This window comes from Typopeltis vanoorti, chromosome 10 (genome assembly GCF_054136105.1).
Source record: "Typopeltis vanoorti isolate ZY-2024b chromosome 10, IOZ_Tvanoo_1.0, whole genome shotgun sequence".
NCBI classification, from domain to species: Eukaryota; Metazoa; Arthropoda; class Arachnida; order Uropygi; family Thelyphonidae; genus Typopeltis; species Typopeltis vanoorti.
The window spans coordinates 107,274,281-107,291,351 of NC_143558.1; the positions used below are offsets into that span (position 1 = coordinate 107,274,281).

General features: G+C 33.6%; 1 protein-coding gene across 7 annotated transcripts in view; it reads right to left on the minus strand.

Annotated features, from left to right (window-relative positions):
- Nucleotides 1-2,229: 2,229 nt before the first annotated feature.
- LOC150102659 (serine/threonine-protein phosphatase 2A 56 kDa regulatory subunit gamma isoform-like) overlaps nt 2,230-17,071 on the minus strand; it is a 315,572-nt gene continuing 300,730 nt past the window's right edge. For all 7 annotated transcript variants that reach the window (XM_090399676.1, XM_090399677.1, XM_090399671.1 and 4 more), the window contains 2 exons: nt 13,823-13,951; nt 2,230-3,910 (listed from right to left, as the gene is read on the minus strand). In XM_090399676.1, the coding sequence (XP_090255802.1) occupies nt 3,770-3,910; nt 13,823-13,951 (270 nt within the window). In that variant the 3' untranslated portion in view covers nt 2,230-3,769. The remainder of the gene's footprint in view (nt 3,911-13,822; nt 13,952-17,071) is intronic.

Genomic DNA, 17,071 nt, shown 5'->3' on the forward strand with positions numbered 1-17,071 from the left:
AAAACCCAAGTTTCTGGGAGAAAACCCTGCTACCTCCATATGAGATTAGCTAACTCACCTTCAATTGAAAAAAGTCCATATAAAGATTCCTCCGGTCACGACAAGAATCGAACTTAGGCTTATTCCAATTGAAGGGCGCAACGTATTGTCATTCTTCCAATTGTGATACGAAGCTGGTATGGTGGGAAGCCGGTTTAAATTTATACGGAATAAAAAAGGCATCAGCCAAAAACTGCTCACCCTATTTTAATCTGGGAGCTGTCTTAGAAAGAAAATATTTAACAAAGACAAGAGATCCTAAGTTTTGAGAAAAAAATAAGAACTGGGTGTTGTCACACTAAATGAAAATAGTTTACCATCTAAAGTTATCACAGAATTCCTACCTACACAAACCAAAGGAATCAAAAGTTTTGTAGAAAATTATGCTTGAAAGTTTTAACTATTATTTTGATAAAAAAAGAATGATATGTAGTTTAAATATACTTCAGCAAACTTTATGCATATATAAATGAGAGCTGTGCTTGGATGTATGTTTCCAATTTTGTTTTTTCTGAAAATGGCATATGAGCTACTACTGCTAAAGTACCCCCATCAGCAAAATTTGTGTTATCTAGTTTAATAGAGGAGCTATTTTTTGCTTACAAATCTATACTCCACATGACAGAGAGGAAAAAATCTACTAAAGATCTAGATCAAAGATTCTCAAACTTTTTTGTCTGGCGGCACACTAAAATCAATAAATAAATTTCATGGCACCCCTAGTATTATTTGCTTTTTATAGAGAGTAAAGTGCCAATTAATTGATTCTGAAAGACTCACAAATATAACCCATAAATAAATTGATATTACAAATACTAAAGATATGAAGGAAAGCATGTTTAAAAGAAAACAGATTTTATTTAAACTAAATTGGTTTATTTTCAAACAAAACAAAAGCTATTATAAAAGTTCAGATAATAAAATATGAACTTAATGTGAAATATGTGCCTGGTGTTGTTTGCATATTTCTTTGATATTAGGCCTTGTTTTTGAGAGACATATTCTCATCTCATTTTCAAGGGCCTTTAGTCTTTCTCTCTTCTTTGTTTTAATATTTACGAGTGTAGATGTAAGGGTGCAACACCAGGCAACTCCGAGCAAAGGTGGATCAAGCTCACATCACTCATCTCAGTATTCTGGGTGGTGGCCCTTCCCTTAATGCATAGCAGTGTACATGTCTGCAAGGAGATGTACTTTGCATTATGGGAGATATTGAGACAAGGAGTGATGAGAGCTTAGTCCACCTTTGCTCGGAGGGGCCTAGTGTTGCACTACCTTACCCCAGTCCTGAAGATATTTTCAGGCACAAACTTTGTTTGCTTACACTTGGATAAAGGATTAAACTAAATTTATTATAGTCTAACCAAGTGAAAAATAAACTTCCAATAACCAGCAGAGTATTTCACATCTTTACTTATTTCTTTGTGTGTCATTGTGATTGTGAATGTCTTTTGTACAATAGATCTCAATTTAAATGTACTGATAACTACATAACATGAATAAGTTACAAATGAAAAATAAAGGCTTAGCTAATATCAGATTTTAATTTACAAGTAGTACAAAGTAAATTAAAAAATCACACTGTCCAGTAATGACAATTCTTAACATAGAAATTTGGGCAAATAAAAAAAAAAATAATAATAATAATAAAATAAACACTACAGTATTAAAACCTAGTTTATTATTCACATGTATACAGGTGCAAACTGTCTGATGATGTGATGATGATCCCTCCACAGCTATTTTAAAAATTCCAAATGCTCATGACTCGTATGCGTGTATGTATTTTCTAATGATATTATGTTGAAGATCACAAACATACTGAAGATATACCTATCACTTTTCTTGCAAGTAGTAAAAATTAATTCATTACAAAATCCTTGCAATTATAATTTAGCTATAAAGATTTATTTTTATATATATATATATATATAAAATGTACTTTAAATTCATATGAAGATACAAACTGATATAAAACTAGAATGAAAAATTATCACTACCTACTGATAAACTGTGTAGAAACATTATGTAGAAATTTTTGTCACTTATTTCCTAAAATACAACTGAGCTGCTCTTGTAATCTTAAAAAAAAAAAAAAAAAAAAAAGGGGGGGGGGTTTATTTATTCTATTTTTTATCATATATACAAACACATTTGTCCAATTACAATATAAATGAAACTATACTTAAGTTCCTAGTTGAACCAACATTTTATTTTTTTTATTATTCATATATACAATCACAGTTGTCCATTTACAATATACTTAATGAATACAAAATAAAGCTATATTTATATTCCTAGTTTAACCATGAAAGATAATGCTGTGTGATGCAAAGGGCAAAATATGATTTACAATGTCGTATTCCAGATACATGTTCTTCCTGGTTAAAAAGAAATACAAGAGCAAAGTTATAAGACTAACACAATAGGATCCTACAAAAACTTTAGCATGTGTGTATATAGATGGATATAAATATACCACATTGTCTAATAACTGTTTTGTTCTTTATATAAAAGAAATCTATACATTTCATAATTTGAGTATATTATACAATGCAACTGTTTATGCACTAAATAATCATTATCTCTGCATGATAAATATTTTAATTACTCATTCTGATTTGCAAAACTGTAAAGCTTCTTTGCACAACATTAGATATGGTGATGAAGCTGTGTGCATTTAGTTATCAAGTCTAAAATAATATGTAACTAGTTTGTATACAGTGGTATAGGAAAACACGTAATTACATAGATTATATGCAGTGTGCATATAAAGTGCCAATATCAACTGCTGGAACTTTCTCATCCTATTAACATAGATAATTGGGTTTACTCTGTAAAATTTTGAATCTGTCATATACTGAATCTAGTATGAATTCACATAGAGAGAGAGAGAAGATATTCACTTTTTTGAACTACATGATGCAGATTTATAAACTACACAGCCAAATCTACTAATTATAATATAAAATAACTTATAAAATTAAGAGATTCGTATTTGATTAAAATGCATATTTTGGATGTATTGCTAATTTTCTATTATATTTATTTAATACTGTTCTTAAAAGGGGAGGAATTCTTAACAGCACCGTTTGAAATTACTTACTATACAGATACCTAAGCTATTTTATTATTTACCCAAGTCCAACAATCTGTAAAATGATATACTTTGCAGCATGAATTTTAAAGTGGTTTCAGTTATACCAACAAGAACACTACAGAATAATCAACAAGTATTAACAAATTATTCAATAAGAGATACCTTGAAATGTTTTTCTGTATTGGAATGTAATCCAATCAATTTTAAGCTGGTACTCCTAATGGACTGACAAATATATCTTCATTTTTGAAGAAATGTCATTTCATTTAAGTTCATTACAGACCTGAACTACTGATCTGGATGTGAGATGCAGAATGGATGTTCAATTCTTATAGCAAACAGACATCTAAAGTAGCATATAAATTATGGAGTAAGTTTTATTACTGTAACCTTCATTTGGCTATCGAAGTTCCACAAACATGACACTAATGGGGAAGTAATCTTCTAGTTCCCATTCCGCACAAAATACAGAATAGAATGACACTGTCTCTTCCACCTTTAGTAGGAATGTAAAAAAGCATACATTTGAGCACCTTAGTATATTTTGATCTGCATCAGTCAAAGCATCTTTAAGGCTAATAGAGTTGTTTTAATAAAGGACAAAATTTTCTAAAACTAAGTTCCCTATTTTTAACTCATTTCTGTTGGAGCTGGACTTAAATATTCTTCTGGCCGTTTATAATCACTAAGAGCTCTTAAAGTTAAGGTATCATGGGGAAGTTCTGATTTCCTACGTAGAAGGATTTTGTCCTTTGGTGCTATAATGGTAGCCTACATTAAAAAAATATAAAAATGCATTTATAAATATTTTCTTTAATAAAAGCAAGTGAGCAATCCAAAATTATACAAAGATTTATAACTAAAAACATAAGAAATATGCAGGTAACTAGTGCAGGGGGGGGGCATAATAAAATAATACTGGCTGTGCAGGTAATAATAACCACCAATGACTCATTAGGGATAAGTCATTGGTGGTTATGAATATTTGTTTTTGGATTCAGCTGAGTGAGTGTTTTAGAGATGGCAGAATCAGTAGAAGCATTCGATATTCTGCTGGCTGAAGAAGGGGGGGGGGGGAATTCTCTTGTATGAATCATAACAAATGCAGCAAACTTCCCATTCTTATTCAGTGTTTTCATTTTAGTTTATTATATTATGATCACTTTAATCATATGAAATGCAAGCAGGAATAGTGATGGATTTGTAAACAATCAAATTGAAATATCAAACCAGAATGCAAGAGCAAGCAAGGCAGTCAGAATCTAAAGTAAATCCATCAAAACTGTAACAAACCCCCATAGCTAAAATGACTACTGAATAACGTGCCATATTCAATTGTTCAAAATGAAGGATTTGTAAGACTAATAATTTATTAGTCTTACAAATAAATAAATAACAATAACTGGTTAGTTGTTACTATTAAAACAAGATTGCAGATGCTATATATATTTCTCTTACATCAGATATTCATGTGGACCTTCCATAAAAATGAAAGTTTTATTAGCTTCACAGAGATAAACTTACAATATAATCATTTTCAATGCATTTTTCTCATTCATAACAAGTGAGATATTAAAGAAAAGTTTTTTGCTATGTCACAAATGTAAGATATTCAAATAATGGTTTGATAATAGTTGACATCATCAATATCATTAAGAGGTATAATGATGCTGACTATTAATACACAGATATAAAAAAAAAAAAAAAAAATTTTTTTTTTTTTTACTTACCCTAACTTCTAGGTTTCCACCATCTCCTTGATCATGTATATAGTAATTCCAGCAGTTTTTCCATACATCCCTGTACGTCCTCAAGTGACTATGTTATGCACTTCCTGCAATTTTGCCTGCATCTCCTCAAATCACAAAAACAATGCTCTTTCAACTGAAATTTCATCTTGGGAAACAGGATAAAGATGAAGGGGTGAGGTAGGTCAAGTGGTGGGAAGTGATTGCCATATTTTTAGAAGCCAGTAACTGTTAATGGTGAGTGATGTGTGAATGATATAATCACGTAATCACAAGAAAGATATTTATTTAACCAAATATTTCGGTCTGGAAATAGCAGACCATCGTCGGTTGCTTTTTCTCAGGGCCATAGTCATAAACCCATGATTCATCATCAATTATGACCTTGGAGATGAAAATGGGTCATCTCTATTATTTTATTTGAGCTCTTTGCACACAGCAACTCTCTCTCTCTCTCTCTCTAGTTGTCACTCAGCAGTTCAACACAAATTTTGCTGCAGTGCATCTCATGGTGAAGATGTCCAACAAAACAGTTCTGGATGACAGTCCTACAATTTCACAAGCAACATGGATAGTTTACCAACAATCTGCAAGGATAGTCTCGTGCACTTTTGCAATGTTTTCCAGTGTTGTGCTTGTCATTGGTTGTTCAGAATGCTCCATCATCGAAAAATGTTCGTCCATTCCTGAAAATGTTTGTACTACAAAAAAAAAAGTTTTACTTTGGCTCATAGAATTAGCACTAATCAATGCCTTAAGCAGTTGGAGAATTTCTGCAGGGTTTTCTTTTTTTTAGATTGAAGCAAAATTTGATGCTGATTTTATGTTCCTTAAAATCTGCCATTTCAGTTGAGGAAAAAAAAATCGCTTAACCACTAAACACATTACAAAAATGCAGATAGCACAGCCTCTCAGCTAGCCAGCTGTTGGCATACTGATTAACAAAGGATACTGCTCATCCCTTACAGTGGCTAAAGACCATACTCATCCACCAGTTTGTGGTACACTATTCAAATTCCAGGAATTTCTGGAAAGTACCTCATATCAATATCAAATTTAACAGCAGTGTGTAGAAAAGTAGTAGGTCATTTTTTAACCATTCATCCACTTCATCCTTGAAATTAAGATACTGAAACTGATTAAATGTCAGATGTATCTACTAGGATGGAACTCTACTTTTTATATGCCACTCTGAAGTAGTCTTCTATGGATCCACTGCTAAATTTTTTTGGTGCCGTTTTCAGGAAATTACCAAACATGAGTTCAAAATGTTACTTTCATTTCTGAAGTCTAACGTTTATGACTATGAAAATTTATTTATCTAAAGATGAATCCTTTCTTTTAATGATGCGGTAATCAGCATTCATTTTGGAAATTATGGACTTTACAACAGTGTTATAACTATTTTTAATTTCCCGACATTTCGACCTTCATATCAAGGTCATCATCTGGAGAATATACAAGGACAAGTTGAGCTGCATTTCACACAGTAAGCTAAAGAAACAATGATTTGATCACCGGTTATTCTACTGCCATGACTTCTAGTGAAAAAAAAAAAAAAAAAAGATACAGATAAAATTTAAAATTAATTAAATATTTAGAAACTACATCAAAGCTAAATTCCATTTAAGATAACATGGGAGAACATTCTTTTATATTGATAGTTTTCTTACAGTAACAATGATGTCCTATTTTTAACATGACAGTTGTTATATTAGATTTAAGATTCTGGATTATCTATAGTCCTGTTTATAGTTAGCTCTTAGGAAGAAAGGTTTTGTGGGTAGAATATGTGCCTTCCATATGCTTGGGATTTTTAGACGTTAGATTTTTATGTAATTACAGCAATTCCTCGATGAGTGCGCCTAATGTGTTCTTTAAAACAGGCGCATTAATCGAAAATGCACTAATTGAACATAATAACCTATGGGAAAAAGTATAATTCATTCCTCAAATTTCTTTTTTGAACCTTAATTTTTTTATAAAAGTATTAAGGTATGTCTCACTCAGGGCCTATTTAAAGGAAAACCATGAAGCTGAAAGACAATAAAACATATTCAGAATATACATTTTATTATTCTACTTCTTAACAAAGAATTGAGCTAACGTGGTTTGGCATGCATTTTGTTTCTTCTTTTTTTTTCATACAGCCGACTGTATGGCTCTATTGCCTCTTCTGCAAATTTTGCTGCTTCTCTCTTCATGAGGGTCAGCCTCCAAGCATTGCTGATTAAAAACTTCGATTGTACAAAAAATATTTTGAAATTGTTCCTGTGAAATCTCTTTTGGCTGACTATCAGTAGTTAAATTTTCTTCATATTCTTCGGGAACTTCCTGCTGTGCATCTAAATTTAGCAGGTCGGAATCACTCAATTCTTTAGAATAAGATTTAATTAACTCTTGGACGTTATCATTGAAGGGGAGACGTACGAATTGGTCGCCAACAGCGAAATCACATGCTTTATAGATAAAATTTCCCGACTGTTACACAAGCAAAATAGTTACCACTTTAAAAACTACAATAATCATAAAAGAGAAGTTAATTTTCTGACATGTAATAATAAACAACTCATCCCAGAAGACGGACTGATATTACCCTATTATCGGAATGGATTCTCCTTTTTGTGACATGGGCAGAAGTATCGAAGGGTCTCGAATCTGTGGGCATACTATAGCAGACAACATAAATTTTGGCAGGAAAAATTTGGAACACAGTGTACATGGAAGTAGTGTACTATGCCATTAAAAATAACTTTGTAAGATGTTTTAAATCGGTAACTAAATTATTTCATTCTGGTGAGTGATTTTGTAATTTTAAAATATTTAGCCATAAAAATGTTTAGATAGAAAATTTTTAAAATCTGTAACATTTATTTTTAAGATGTATATAGGTGCACTAATCGAATTTTAGAGGCACACTAATCGAGAGATTACTGTACATAGAATTGAACTGGAAAAGCACCGGTTGTTTACATCACACCAAAACATGATATGAACGCAAATTTAAGGAAGCCTGTGAGATTCTTATCAACCACTCCAATCTGAACAATAATGATGGTCTAAAAATCCCAAGCATGTGGAAGGCACATATTCTATCCACAGAACCTTTCTTCCTAAGAGCTAACTATAAACAGGACTGTAGCTAATCCAGAATCTTAAATCTAATATAACAACTGTCGTGTTAAAAATAGGATATCATTGTTACTAAGAAAACTATCGATATGAAAGAATGTTCTCCTATATTATCTTAAATAGAATTTAGCTTTGAATGTAGTTTCTAAATACACTGGTGGCTTGGTTAACAACGAGTGGCTGTAAGAAAAAAATCTCTTGGTTAACGACTCTCGATTATGTGAACCGCTATCTGATCTAAAAAACCGGAATTTTCCGATCGCACTCAACCACGCATGGGAAGACATTATCGAATAGAGAACAGCCACGCGGCAGCTGTGAAGCTCAGATATGTTTGACCCATCATAGCCAGCTGTTTACATTTTCCGTTTATTGTTTCTTTTCTTGTAGTGTACCGTGCTTTATTTTAAAATTTGTGGTTATAAATCCGTTTTATGATAAAAATGAGTATTTAAGCATTTATTTTTTATGTGTTGGCTCATATAGACAATAAATCGGCGGATGCATGTCACTGTTCATTCGCCATCAAAAGGCAAAATCAAATCTCATCTGTATAATAATTGTTGTATCTATAAGCTGCTAATCAGTGTATGTTATGGTAAGTGCTGTATCTAATGTCGTCACCTTACAAGCAAAATGCACTCAGTCAAAAATTGCAGGTTTCGAATTTAACTGTTAACTTTTATTTCAAAAAGTTTTTTTTTTTTGAACTTTTATTTTCAGGTGACGATATGTTCTTTGTATCCCTTGTCTTAGTGTTGTACAATCTGTAATAATATTGTATTTTGCATATCTTTTTTTTACCGTGTGACAAAATGGGTCCCAAAAAGAAAGCTAGTGAGGGAAAAAAAAAAAGAAAAATTTTCTCTATTGAACAGAAGAAAGAAATAATAGCAAAACATCATAAAGGTGTGAAAGTTATGCAGCTAGCTCGAATATGTGAAACCAGTCATTCTACAATATTCAACCATTTTGGCTAAGAAAGAAGAATTTATGGTAGCTAAGGTTGCTAAAGGAACTTCAAGGTTGAATGTCAGAGGGCTTCTTTTTGAGCAAATGGAAAATCTATTACTAATTTGGATCAAAGAAAGAGAAATGGCAGGTGATACTGCATCTCAAAATGCAATTTGTCAGAAAGCTAAACAGATGTATCAAGATTTGAAAAAGAAGACTTTGGGATCAAGTTCTGAGGTAGATGATGATGATTTCAAAGGTAGCAGAGGTTGGTTTGACAACTTTTAAAAAAGAACAAAAATTCATAGTGTGGTCAGACACGGAGAGGCAGCTAATGCTGACAAAGCAGCAGCAGATAAACTTGTCAATAGCTTTACAAGAATTATAGAAGAAGGAGAATACCTACCTCAACAAGTCTTCAATTGTGATGAGCTGGGTTATTTTGGAAGAAAATGCCCAACAGGATATTTATCACAAAAGAAGAAAAAACACTTCCTGGGCATAAACCAATGAATGATAGGTTAACATCGCTTTTAGCAGCAAATGCAAGTAGAGACTGCAAGGTAAAACCAATGTTAATCTACCACTCAGAGAATCCCCGAGCATTCAAAAAGTTCATTGTCTCTAAATCCAATCTCAGTGTTTTGTGGGTCACAAGAATAGAATTTAGAGACTGGATTCGCGAAGTGTTTGGACTAACTGTCAAAGCCCATCTTGAGCAAAACAATCTGCCTCTAAAACACATTTTAACCTTGGATAATGTACCTGGCCATCCAACGGGCATACAAGAAGAGCTACCAGAGGAATTAAGTTTTATGAAGGTGATTTTTCTTCCTCCCAAGACTACATCCCTAATTCAACCTATGGATCAGCTGATAATTGCAAATTTTAAAAAACTTTACACAAGGGCACTTTTTACGAGGTGCTCTGAAATGCGTGCGGCTACCAACATAACCCTAAGAAAATTTGGAAGGAAGAATTCAACAGCAATTAGGCTAATTGTAAAGGCTTGGCAAGAAGTAACAATGAAATGTCTCAAAGCAGCATGGAGGAAACTGTGTCCTTCCTTTGGTAATGAAGAGACTTCAGATGAAAGACACAAATTGGTAAAGGATATTGTGGCAACTGCTTATGATCTTAACTTGGAAGTAGAGGAAGATGTTGAAGAATTATTGGAGATGCATGACCGAGAACTGACTACTGACGAGCTAAAAGAACTTTTCAATGCGAAGAAAAGGAAATGGAAATTTCATCTGAAGATGAGGATGGAGAGAAAGAAACAAATTACGACTGCTGTAATCAAAAATGTTTTTGCAAAGTGGGAGGAAGTTCAAAATGTTGCTATGAAATGGAATCCAAACAAATCTGAGGTTATCAGAACTGCAGATCCATTTAATGAAAAGTCCATGCAGTTTTTCAGAAACATTTTAAAAAAGAGGCAGAAGCAAACAACCCTAGACATGTTTTTTGCAGGTCCATTTGTCAAAAAACTCCGAAGTGAGCCCAATTGCCCTTCTGATGAAGATTGATAACACTGGCCAACAAAAAAAAAGTTTTCTGCTGATTATGATCTGACACTTGTTTTTTACTAATTTGGGTGTGCTGATTTCAAATATCAAACCCATGTTTCTCTATCACGTCAGGTTTTTCCTCTATGGAATTTTCTTTTTGCTAATTTGTAAGTTTTTGCTGATTTTAAGGAGGCAGTACTATTTAGAGGATCAAAAAAATCGATTTTTTAATATTATTTTCTGGAAGTATGTACTTTTAAAAATCTGTTCCTAACTTTTTATCAAGAAATTTGAAAAATTCCCAAAGATATAGCCTATTATTCAAAGCGGTGCGCAGATCAGAATCGGATCGCTCTCGCTTGTTAGTAAATGAATAAATGCGTAAGAACCTGCAACAGCGTGTACCGGCACTTTGAATGTGAGAGAGAGGCTAATAACCGACCTAATACTTTTAGGTGATGAAAAGTAAGCGATGACAACTGCCTAAAACAAACGAATGCTATATGCGTCATAGCGGACAAAGAACTATCGAAATCAGTCAATTGTTAATTGATCGTGAAAGTATGATGAGCGCTTATAACATTTCAATAAAGTCTCTGGTTTTTTTTTTGTCTTGTTAATTGCATGTTAGTCGGCAGTGAAGAAAATACATCATGTCTACTACTCGAAAATGTGTCAATAGTGTAGATTCCTTCTGCTACATTTGTGGCAGCTTTACTGTTCCCAGTCAAAGGACAAATATCACTGATTTCATTAAGAAAGTGTACTTTGTATACTTTGACGTAAAACTTGCAGATCAGGACAATTCATGGGCTCCAAATAAAGTGTGTAAGTCATGTGTAGAAAATTTATGACAGTGGAGCAAGGGAAAACGCCAAAAATTAGCTTTTGGCATTCCAATGATTTGGCGTGAACCGAAAAATCACGTAGATGATTGCTATTTTTGTTTAATTCAGACTTCTGGTTATAAGAAGAAGAATAAGAAAAAAATTGTGTATCCAAATCTTGACTCAGCAATTCGGCCAGTTGCTCATTCCAATGAAATAGCCATGCCAATTTATAAAGGACTTCCTTTACTTGAGAATCAGCATTTCCCCCTTTATCACAAGTACCCTGCTCATGTAATCAAGTCTACTATGGTCAAACAGGAAGAACTGTAAACATCCGGCATTATCACCATGCTCTGGATACTTCTGCACACAGGATCAACTGGAAGAACACAAAAGTACTGCACAGAAGCTCTTACAAGTCGGAGAGATTGTTCTTAGAGGCAACAGAGGCCCTGAAACACACTCCAAATCTCAACAAATATGGCTGTATAAATTTGCCTAAAATCTGGGAGACAGCCATCTTAAGAAAAAAACTAGTACCATTTTTTTTTTTCAGATAGAGGGTGCCAAAATCAGGACTCTAGTCATTGTGTTGCTGCTACAATTTTGTTTAACTAGTCTGTTGATTACACCATGTTGTTATAGTCTCACGTATTGTGACAAACTGTGTTTTTGTGCTCTGAAGATGCTGATTATAACACCGGCAAAATATCAGCAATAAGTTAATAAATTAATTATTTACTTATTTTTCTGTGTTCTAATATTAAAAAAATAAACAAAATTATCCCCCTATTCCTATCAGATGTTGAAATGGTCAAAAGTGAAAAACATGCCTCATGCCAACTGAGTTTGTAGTAAAGTCATTCACTGTAAATTATGAATAAAATAACTCGTAATGCACAAAATACTTTGCCACCTTAAACATATGATCAACAACTACTTTCTTAAAAGAGAGAAATGAAATGAGAAAAAAAAACACTTCTCTTCAAATGCATATCAGCTTAAGAAACATAAGCTTAAAAACCAATTTCTGACAACGTAGACAAATTACTTTCCACTACATCAAAATACATTAATCGCAATGTCTGCTTTTATTTGTTATCATAAAGAAGTCAAGTGAATACTGAATAGCCAATATAACAAAATCAGTTTTCTAGTTTCTCTCCAGATGTTAAAACCTAAGCTCAAGAGCAAATTCCTCTTTTATGCTGTTACTAGCAAGCCCTGAGTTCTGAAGGTATTCAAAGACTATTCAAATAATAAAAAGTATACCAAATCTTTACATATTATCACTACAGTAATAAGGATGACCATTAAAAGTGAACTTCTAACCACCACAAAAGTCTTATACCATACTGATGATAAGAGATAAGTATGGATAAGAGATTTGTCTTCCCTGGAAATCTTCATGCCTATAAGAGGACAAACACATTACTGTCTTTCTTTGGATATTTTCTCTGCTTTTATTACTCACTTTTTACTGAATGTTATAAAAAAAAAAGACTCAAACAACACAAAACATAATGGAACACGTCTACTTTTCTACGTTTCCAAAGAGATTTTGTTAATAGAAATTTCATCTGCAGATGGAAAATTAACATAAGAATGTATTACACACTTCGAAGGATGGTATTGCTGAGTTTTATAAAATATCACTCGAGCCATCGGCTGGCTTGAGTGATTCTGGTATTAGACAATCTAAGAACTGGAAGAAAGCGAGGCCATAACAAGGGTGAACATTCAATAATTTTTCTACTGAAGGATGGAAAAAGTTCTACTAAAAGTAACATATACAAAATAAACTTATGGCGTTGATCAGGGTTGTATATTTTGGATCATCATCATCACTTTTAAAGACATACCTCCTGCCTCTATTTTTCTTTTGATGTGCATTTTTCTATCCAAATAAACAGATCAGCAGTACATCAGTTTTGCAGCAATGCTTCCAGGATTAACTGGTTATGTAATAATTACTTTGAATATGCTAAAATCATGACAAAATATTCAGTAAACTTGCTAGCTTACATCATAAATGAAGAAAATAAATTTGCTATCATGTATATTCTAAAGAATAAATATCAGATACAAGAAAGAAGATCAGCATATAAGCAAATTCTAAGAAAGCTAATGAAAACTTAACAGATACATTTTTGTGTCAATCCAACTAACGAAAGGCTGATAACCATAGCACATTTACTATCATACCGAGTTGAGAGTTAAATTATCATTACCCAGTCTGAAGACCAAAGATGGAATCCATATCAAATAGGCCTCCTATAAGCAGTATGTGGAAAACACTGTACAACAAAAATCACCTCCCACCCAAACCACAGCAGGATTCAAATTCACAACTGTTGGCTGCAGAACAGACATGGTAACCAGGCCAACATGTGACGAAGTAAAGAAGTGACAAATTTTCCAGAGGTGCCAGTAACTAATCTATTATTAACCATCTAAATGCCACAAAACAAACTATAATAAGATATACATCATCTGAGCAATTTGTACCTGCTTTACTTCTACTTCAAGCTTTTCATATGTCATTTCATCATCATCTACAGGAGTTGGAAGTTCATCTGATACTTGTAAATCCATGGCACAAGTGATACCATCCATCTCCGGAATAATTTCCTGAAACTACAGATATAACATTATGCTAATATAATATACAATTTATATTTAAATACAAGATCATAAGTTAATTTTTTATATCTATAATAAATTTAGTTTAATCCTTTATCCAAGTGTAAGCAAACAAAGTTTGCACCTGAAGTATCTTCAGGACTGAGGCAACTCGTGGTAAAGGTGGACCAAGCTCTCATCACTACTTGTCTTGGTATCTCAAATAATGCAAAGCACATCTCCTTGCAGACATGTATAATGCTATGCATTAAAGGAAGGGCCACTACCCAGACCAATTTCGACCTTTATTGAATGCTCAAGTACAGGTCTAACTCCAAAAACTTAGCATTGTTCCCCTCAGTAACAGGCTTACCCTGCCACTGAGAAGAACTATTAGAACCAGATGGCTCTACACTGTGGCAGGCTCACCCCACGACTGAGCAGAGCCGCTCATATCTCATCTGAGGAGTAACAGCTACAGCCATGCCTCAGTTAACTTCATGGACTACAGCATTGCCATTCATTACCCCCCACCCAGGACCTGGGTGACAGCAACAGCCGAGCCTCAGATAAAACTTCATGGGCTACAGCATTGCCATTCATCACCTAAGCTTCCAAACGGTTTTGACCTTCTTTGAGGTCTCGTCACTGGGAGCTAGACCCAGAGGTGGTGATACTAAGGTGGAAGCAATGGAGAAGTCATATTTACTTATACGAGTTGCCAAAAGGTGTCTCACCTTATTATTAAATTACTCTGGATTTAGAGAAAGATGGTACTTGTTTTTTTTTTTTTTTTTTTTTTCTTTTTTCACTTGGTTAGACTATAATAAATTTAGTTTAATCTCCTTTATCCAAGTGTAAGCAAGCAAAGCTTGCACCTGTTGTATCTTCAGGACTGAGGCAACTCGTGGTAAAGGTGTACCAAGCTCTCCATTGCTTCCACCTTAGTACCACCATCTCTGGGTCTAGCTCCCACTGACGAGACCTCAACTAAGGTCGAAACCGGTCTGGGTAGTGGCCCTTCCCTTAATGCATAGCATTATACATGTCCACAAGAAGATGTGTTTTGCATTTTAGTTGATACTAAGACAAGTAATGGAGAAGTCATATTTACCTATACGAGTGGTCCACCTTTACCACGAGCTGCCTCAGTCCTGAAGATACTTCATGCACAAACTTTGTTTGCTTACACTTGGATAAAGGATTAAACTAAATCTATTATAGTCTAACCAAGTGAGAAAAAATAAACTTCCAACATCTTTCTCTAAATCCAGAGTAATTCAATAATAAGGTGGTACACCTGTTGGCAACTCGTATAGGTAAATATGACCTCTCCTATTGCTTCTGCCTTAATATCTCCACGTTTGGGTCTGCCTCCCACTGACGAGACCTCAATAAAGGTTGAAATCTGTCTGGGTAGTGGCCCTTCCCGTAATGCATAGCATTATACATGTCCACAAGAAGATGTGCTTTGCATTTTAGTTGATACTAAGACAAGTAATGGAGAAGTCATATTTACCTATACGAGTGGTCCACCTTTACCATGAGTTGCCTCAATCCTGAAGATACTTCAGGCACAAACTTTGTTTGCTTACACTCGGATAAAGGATTAAACTAAATTTATTATAGTCTAACCAAGTGAGAAAAAAAAAAAAAAACTACCAACATCCTTCTCTAAATCCAGAGTAATTTAATAATAAGGTGAGACACCTTTTGGCAACTCGTATAGGTAAATATGACTTCTTCATATTTACCTATATGAGCCAGAGGTGGTATCACCACCACCTCTGGGTCTGGCTCCCACTGACGCGACCTTAATAAAGGTCGAAATCGATCTGGGTAGTGGCCCTTCCCTTAATGCATAGCATTATACATGTCCGCAAGGAGATGTGCTTTGCATTATGGGAGACTAAGACAAGTAGTGACGAGAGCTTGGTCCACCTTTACCATGAGCTGCCTCTTTCCTGAAGATACTTCAGGCGCAAACTTTGCTTATACTTGGATAAAAGATTAAACTTAATTTATTATAGTCTAACCAAGTGGGGGAGAAAAAAAAAATACCAACATTTTTATCTGTTTTTCATTTCATACATTCATGCCAAACTTTTACTAAAATAAATGGCAATCCTTAAAGTTGCAAAACAGTTTACTCAAATTTATTTGTAATTCTTAACTTGGATGATAGTAACAAGTTCAATGTTATTGCAGTTTTTGCTAGCAGTGACAGATGAACGAAACATCGTATTTGTGAAGAAAATAACTCCAAAACCTATGAGTTCAATTTTGGAAATATTGCTTTACTAAATTCCTAGGACACTCACATAAGAAAATAAATATTCAATCAATAAAAGGATTCAGGTAGCTAGAATAAAAGTAGATACTCAAATAGTTCTCCAGTGATGCTGCTATTACTTTGAGAATTGTCTGGAATGGCAGTGTCTCATAGTTTAATTTAAAAAAAAAAAAAGATTCGTGTAGCTTAATTGATGCGGCCCTTCATTTACCATTTCCATTCATAATTTCTGATTTCTAAAATAATCAAACGAATAGTATTAAAAAAAACAAACTATGACACTGAAATATATAGGACATCTAAAGAATACATATAAACCTTTTCTTCTTTCTTTCTCTTTCCACAACAGTCATATAGAAACTCAAACCATCTAACCATGACTGACATGTTAAAGGGCATGCTTTTATTTTCCACTCACTACTGTTGGCTTTTTTAAACCTATTTCTACTATTTTTTTTTCACCAGAAAATGCTTACAGCTGTGATTATTACTTATGGAATTTTAGAAAATGAATGCATATGATCTTGTGATTATTATACAGTGATACTTTGCCTTACGATAATTTGCTCATACAATGCTTTTCAATCGTGATCAATGACCACTTATGCGACACTTTTCAATTATAACCAACAACCATTTATACAACAATAGATTTATTCATACGACAGAGACATGACACTGCTGTGAATCAACTGATGTGCAGTTTTCGTGAACTGCTTATAAATATTAATTTATTGTTATTAATAATGGCATATAACTCTGAAAATAAGAATACTGTTGCTTACAGTGAAGAAGAAGATGGGTAAACCTATTAATGAAATACTAAGATTAAAATCATTAAA